A 6,751-nucleotide genomic window follows, 5' to 3' on the forward strand; every position below is an offset into this window, starting at 1 on the left:
TATTTGAGATGGCTTGTCTAAAACTGGACAATGTACACAGTGACTTATTGTCAGATGGCAATGAGTCCCAGAGTATAATTGCTTGGTACAGGAAGGTACGTTTTATAATTTTAGGTTTGGGTAGTCGAAAGTTGTTGGATACAGAAAATGTAGTGTTGTACATGTGGGATGAATTTAATTTAACTGGTCTGAAGGAATTGTACACATTTTGTGGTTCGTGGCTAGTGAGGGTTTTGAAGAACATTTAATCAGAGTAATTAAAGAGAATGTTTTGAAAAACTTGTCAAAAAGGTTGAAAAGGTTGGACCTCTGCAGGTCTCCCTCACACCTCTCTGAGAGGTGTGAGGAAAGGCGCGAAAGGCGTGTATAAATTTGTCATGATATGGACCGTTCGGGTCATGATATGGGCCGTTCGGGTCCATATAATGGACCGACGGTTTCACAGTCAGAAAGGATTTGGATTGATGATTATAAGGCACACTTCAATCCCCTTAGACTGTTGACTGTAAAACAGTCATTGCTTCTGGGGTAGTATTAGACCAAGGAGGTTTGTTTATACCCAGCTGGGGGTATTAGCCTTGAAAAGGCCATGACAACATGCAATTTTGTCTCCTTTTTGCCTTTTAGTGACTGACTACAGTCATGTATATCATAATTTGCCTTATGTCGCCAATCCAAAGTTAGCAACAATAGCAACTGAGACAAAATCTGACAAAATAGAAAGCCCAACAAAATTGCACAAAATCGTCCATGAACTGCCAGAGCCTATAACCAGTGAGTCTGCTCAATAACCTCCTTGGTCTGCTTGAAGAGTATGGATTTCTTGCAACTGTCTTAGTCTTAGAACTTCATTTCATTTCACTCAAGAAGCAGCTATTCACAAATGAATGATGGCAGCTCCTTGAGTTAAACTGTAATCGTTGTATGGCAGTTTTTTTTCCTGGTTCTGTCAATGTGTTTTGTCAAGTGTGAAACAGGAATTTGACAAGATGTTGCAAAGGTTTGTGTAGAAGGTTTGTGTTTACTGATGTCTCTTTCCATTTCTTTACAATACATGTTCATTAAATCATGGTAAAGTCTATAATTGAACTTCATTTGAAGGAACAGTTTACACTCCTTTTGCTCACTGTGTACTACCATGACTATGGGCCTTATAACTTTTAGAAACACCTGGCAAAGAGACTTTCTTCTTTTCACTTTGCCCTACCTTTTCACTTTGTCCTACCCAGGTATTATTATTCATGTGTACATGTTACTGGTCCCATTATCATTCGTGATCCAAGAATTTGCATAATCTAATTGTCTAAGCCAGTTTTCCATGAATGCAGTCATTCTGGGACGTGGAAGTCAGAAGGAAGCTGGTCGTGCCCCAAAATGGTAAATATGTACTATATTTATTTGCTACCTGATTAATTGCTTTACCCACTTATTACTAATGTTAACAGTTATTCAGAAGAAGACATAATTGCTCATTTTTCAACTTACAATTTACATTGATGTGTCAACTTGACTATTTAACACCTTACAATGCGCAAGACTTCTCCAAAATAGCTTTATCAATCAAGGAAGTAAATCTTATTTTTCCTCTTTGATTCCAAAGGAAGTTTGCTTTGAATTCCTTGTTGGTTATCATGATAAAGTTTGACTAACTTGTCCCCTCTTTCTTTCACAGGTTGATGCATGGTAGCAGAACAAACATGACAGCTACGGTAACCATGTTTCAATGTGACTACTGTTCAAAAACTATAGATGGCCTCACTTTTGTGAAATGCAATGCTTGCAATGATGCATACTACTGCTGCAAAGCCCACCAGGATGTGCACTGGCCAGAACACGAGCCACTGTGCCTATCAGCACCAATTATCCAGCTTCAGATGACAGAAGATATTGTTCAACAAATGTACCTAAATGATGAAACAGGTAGCTTTTTTTATTCTTTACCATTATCATATGACAATTTCTAATTTTTATGCAGCTAAGCACAGTCACACCTGGATATCAAATTACATTATATGGTAATCTTATCAGTACTATGTATACAAAACCCTTTGTAATACAAAAAGTCCCATGTTTGCAATGTCCATAATGGATAATGGGATTTGCGTCAACCAGTGCTGTAACATGTGCAAACTTAGGCCCCGTTCATGAGGCAAAAAATGAAACGGTTCTATCGGTTAGGCCTGGAAATCCGACCGCAGACGACAGGAAACGGTTTGCATTTTGCGTTCACGATGCAAACTTGCAAACCGTTTCAGTTCCTTGAAAATAATCCTTGGTAATGCGACCTCTGACCCCTGAGGTTGTTGTGATCTTGCCCAAACTTGTATTTCTGTGTCAGATTATTGGTCTTTGATCATAATTGAACCAATCTCTTACTGAATTCGAAGCTGGGTTCTGTTATGACCTTGGAAATGCCTCTGAAAACATTGTGGTCCCGATATATGCCATGCTATGACACATTCCCCTAATGCGATATCAGGACTGCTAGCTCCTCAGTCGACCAAGAGGCTGTCCGATTATAGAAACTAATCGTACGATTGAAAACGCAGCCGAAACACCCGAATGACAAGTTAGAAATTGTACTTTTCCCCCGTGGCGCCACCCAATATATGAACGCACATGTCCCGATGTAAAACGGATCGCTTCAGATCTGTTTCGGAGCGTTCATGATGATAAAACTTATCCGTTTCAGCTGGCCTAACCGATAGAACCGTTTCATTTTTGCATCATGAACGGGGCCTGAGTGATGATGATGCCTGCTTTCTCCTAATTGTCTAACGTTTGAGATCTTTTGCAAGACTTTAAGTCTACACGAAGTCTTGTAATCAGTGGGAGTAGTGATTATTGTTGCTTGCAGTACATTATCCAGACAACAAACTTAGGACTGATATTTTTGTTTTTCCAAGACTGTCAGACAGAAACTGCCACTGAAGATGTATCTGCTTCGTTCTTTTGCACTGGTGAGTATCATAAGTCATACAACTAGACCTTGCTGTTAAATCATCATCCATGACCAAATGTCAGTCCTGCTTTTTGTCCTGATTGGAGAGTAAAAAGTAAAAGATTTACCCCTGTAAGGTCAACTTGATAGGTTTTCAAATCTTCATTTAATAAGACAAGCACAAAGTTAACGATCAAAGTTACAAAGTCACTGGTCAATAATCAAGTAATTCTTGTTTTACAAACAAATTGTACAAATATTTTACAAAGGTTGTGTCAAAATAAAAAAAAATGTGGTTTGTTTTCTCTTCACAGATGATGACGATTGCTCTGACATATTCTTTGGTGAAACAAATGAGTCATCGGAAGAGCAAACAAAGGACCTTACTGGTAGGTGTCAACATCTTTCATCCATTGAACTGGCTCCCACCACATGCTGAGTTGGACAATTTGCTTAGTTAATACCCTGTAGTCAGTGCACTACACAAAAAAAAGCTACTGGCCCGAATCAATTTTTCAATTACTTGTGACTATAATTGGTGAAAAGGGTCAAGCTTAGTTGGATCTACAATGCCGGTAATTGCTTCATTTTGGTTCATTTTTATCACCTTGTAGACCAGTTGTGAATTAAACCAGCCAGAGCTGGTTTGAGAATTCCTTGTATGCGATTGTGATAATCTGTTGGAACAAGAGGCTTTCATCAAAAAGCTCCTTGGTTTGATCAAGGAGGGTGACCTTAAAGTAACATTTTTCAATTAAATCATCATGATTTTGAGTGTCTTTCTGAAGTTCAATACAATAAAACAAATTGTTGGCAAAAGGACATCCCTGTCAGTTCATTATAAAACCCTCATTCACTGAGACCAAGGAGGTTTCAACCTCCTTGCTGAGACAAGAGCAAAGTCAATCTAAAAATCCTTTGTTTTCCTACAAAAATTGCACAAAGATTGTGTCAAAATAGGAAAAGTGGAGAATTATGTATTGTTTTCTCTTCACAGATGAAGACGATTGGTCCCGAATATTCTTCGGTGAGTCAGCCCCCACTTCAAAAGAAAGAACAAAGGACCGTCGCCTTGGTAAGTAACAACGTTATTTAATATGGAACAAGGATAATTTCCTTGGACCAAGGAGTTTATGTAGAGATTGGACTGTTCAATATTATTAACTAATCCATAAAACACGATCCAAATTTAAAGGGGAAAATCCAATTTATTCCCTTTTTTCGTCTCGAATTTTCAAACCTCAAGATACCCAAATGTTGAAAGTGAAGCTGCTGAGTATGCTATAATTAAGCGCCATCAGCGCGGCTAAAAGCCGCCGTAGGCCATCAGCGCGGCTAAAAGCCGCCGGTCACAGCACGGTTAAAAGCCGCCGGTGCCTTCAGCGAGGTTAAAAGCCGCCGGTCACAGCGCGGCTAAAAGCCGCCCGACACAGCGCGGTTAAAAGCCGCCGGTCATAGCGCGGTTAAAAGCCGCCGTTCACAGCGCGGTTAAAAGCCGTCAGTCACAGCGCGGCTAAAAGCCGCCAGTCACAGCGCGGCTAAAAGCCGCCCATTGCAGCGCGGTTAAAAGCCGCCCATTGCAGCCGCCCATTGCAGCGCGGTTAAAAGCCGCCCATTGCAGCGCGGTTAAAAGCCGCCGGTTACAGCGCGGTTAAAAACCGCCCGTTGCAGCGCGGTTAAAAGCCGCCGGTCACAGCCCGGTTAAAAGCCGCCCGACACCGCGCGGTTAAAAGCCGCCGGACACAGCGCGGTTAAAAGCCCCCACAGCCTTGTACCTTCGGCGCGGCTAAAAGCCTCGTGTCACCAGAGCGGCTAAACGTTAATAACGGCGCTGTTCCTAGAAGCGATTCTCTGTAAAAGAATGGGAGTTAAATGGTGCAATACCTTGTTCCTATCATCTCACAATAATCAACGGCCCGATAAAAGTTTTTAGTTTTGTATTCATCTGATAGTCTACAATGAATGTCAACATTGACAATAGTACTATTACACTGCATTAATAGCATCATGGAAAGCGGTACACTACACTGAAGAAGTCACTGTTGTACTTTCTTGGACACTGGACACGCGTATTGGGTGTATGTAGAAAGTTATATTTCACGCAGGGAGATTAAGAAATCCAAATAGAAATGCAAATATAACTTTAGAAATCCTTCCTCCTGACAACTGGAGAAAACATGTAAGTCTTTCTTTCCTAATTGTCTTACCCACATTTTTCTAACACAGGTGTACATTAAAAGAGACATAGGAATATCATTATGACCACACACCATTAGTCTTGTTTCAGTCGTCAGGCAACCGAATTATTTTATGCTCCAATCACCAATCCAGGCAAGACGTTTCGTAGTAGAATAAGTAATGCATCATCTAATCAATTCAATCAAGCGTTCTAGGCCCTCTCTATCTCTGCCACTAGCCTCTACCAGGATCCGCGGATCGGTGGTCTAATTGTAGAAATTGGACAAATAGAGTCTATAGGACACAAGGGAAGTCAGCCGGCCAGTGGAGTATGTGTCTTATTTTGTGACAGATGTACAGCAACGATCTCCCCATACTTGACAGTGTATTCTTTGAGAGGCTTGTTCTCACTCGACTCCTTCACATACACCCCGTCGTTGTTCGGAACGTGCCATTGGAGTTTCAGGTGCTGTTTGTCCGGGTAGGTGGTGATGACCTTCACAAACCAGGGTACCATCTCTTGAGCATCGTTGGAGTCTGCCGGGCGGGACGACCATGAAGTCGTTGGTCTTGTACAGGGGCTCCTGTTAACAAAGTTTTAAAGGGCTATTAGGAAGGTGGGATGACATTTGTGTCATATGTTGGGCGACAGTCTAATAAAACATACATAGGAAATTCATGTAATTGAAAAGAAATGTTGGTTGTATTTGGTCTCTTCAGGTGAATCAGCGTGTAGCAGATATGAATCACTATTCTCCAAGCAAAGGTTCAGTCAATGAGTAGTGGCTTGAATTTTTACTTGTTGGCTCCCCATTAAAATCTCGGCCACTACAAATCCCTGCTACCCAACCTCTGCTTGGAGGATATACCACCTACTTTTTCGTGGAAGCGTGTCTGTTGTGTGGAAGTTGTGGTTGGTAATTAATTATTTTTTAATTAGCGTTCTAGGAATTGCCGACAGGGTTGGAAGGGGTCTTGAGTGAGTCACCTGATAGGTTGGAGAAACAGCTACTCTACTATAATACGTCCCCGAATGGTTGGTGCCTTTTCTCTGACATTCCAAGTTATAAAACGTTTTAAAGCTGATTTTACATTTTAGCACCTGATGCACGCAGTTTTAGTGCGTTAGTATGCTAAAGCTCAGTCACTACACTTACATTGGATCTGAGAACATGATAGTAGCGTTGCCTGAATCAATGTCAATCAACCAATCTCCAAGCAGGGAACTCCAAGCAAAGAACATAGACGATGGGAAAACATGACACTGCCTACCCCAGTGGGTACTGACGGTGTTTTTTTTTTTCGTTCATCGTTTGTTGCTATTGGCAACGGCCTATGCCATGTCACCGACCGGTCTAAGGCATATCCGTCTAACCTTAGAGTATTGTAATCTTAACTTTTTGTGGGCTGACAAGGCTTTTCTAATAGGCTTCAAATGTCTACCAGCATCTTGACATCGCACAGAAAGGGACATACGCTTGGGCGTGTGTAACGGCCATTAACAGCTGATTATCACCTAATTAAATCGATTGTGAAAAACTAGTATGTGTGGATTGTCGACATGTCTGGGATTAACATCCTGATGGCCGGTACTCTCCAAGCAGAGGTTGAGTCGCGTAGATATAGTAGTAG

General features: G+C 41.3%; 2 protein-coding genes across 3 annotated transcripts in view; one reads left to right on the plus strand and one right to left on the minus strand.

Moving 5' to 3' along the window:
• LOC118416894 (neuronal pentraxin receptor-like) overlaps window positions 1-6,751 on the minus strand; it is a 626,618-nt gene that overhangs the window by 221,706 nt on the left and 398,161 nt on the right. The gene's annotated exons all lie outside the window — the stretch shown is intronic.
• Window positions 9-4,024, plus strand: LOC118416896. The gene is made up of 5 exons (XM_035822181.1): window positions 9-1,377; window positions 1,673-1,920; window positions 2,907-2,960; window positions 3,256-3,330; window positions 3,939-4,024. Exons 1-5 carry the CDS (start codon window positions 1,319-1,321, stop codon window positions 4,022-4,024), a joined length of 522 nt encoding a protein of 173 aa, XP_035678074.1. The 5' UTR covers window positions 9-1,318.

The sequence above is a fragment of the Branchiostoma floridae genome, chromosome 5 (assembly GCF_000003815.2).
Source record: "Branchiostoma floridae strain S238N-H82 chromosome 5, Bfl_VNyyK, whole genome shotgun sequence".
In the NCBI taxonomy this organism is placed as follows: Eukaryota; Metazoa; Chordata; class Leptocardii; order Amphioxiformes; family Branchiostomatidae; genus Branchiostoma; species Branchiostoma floridae.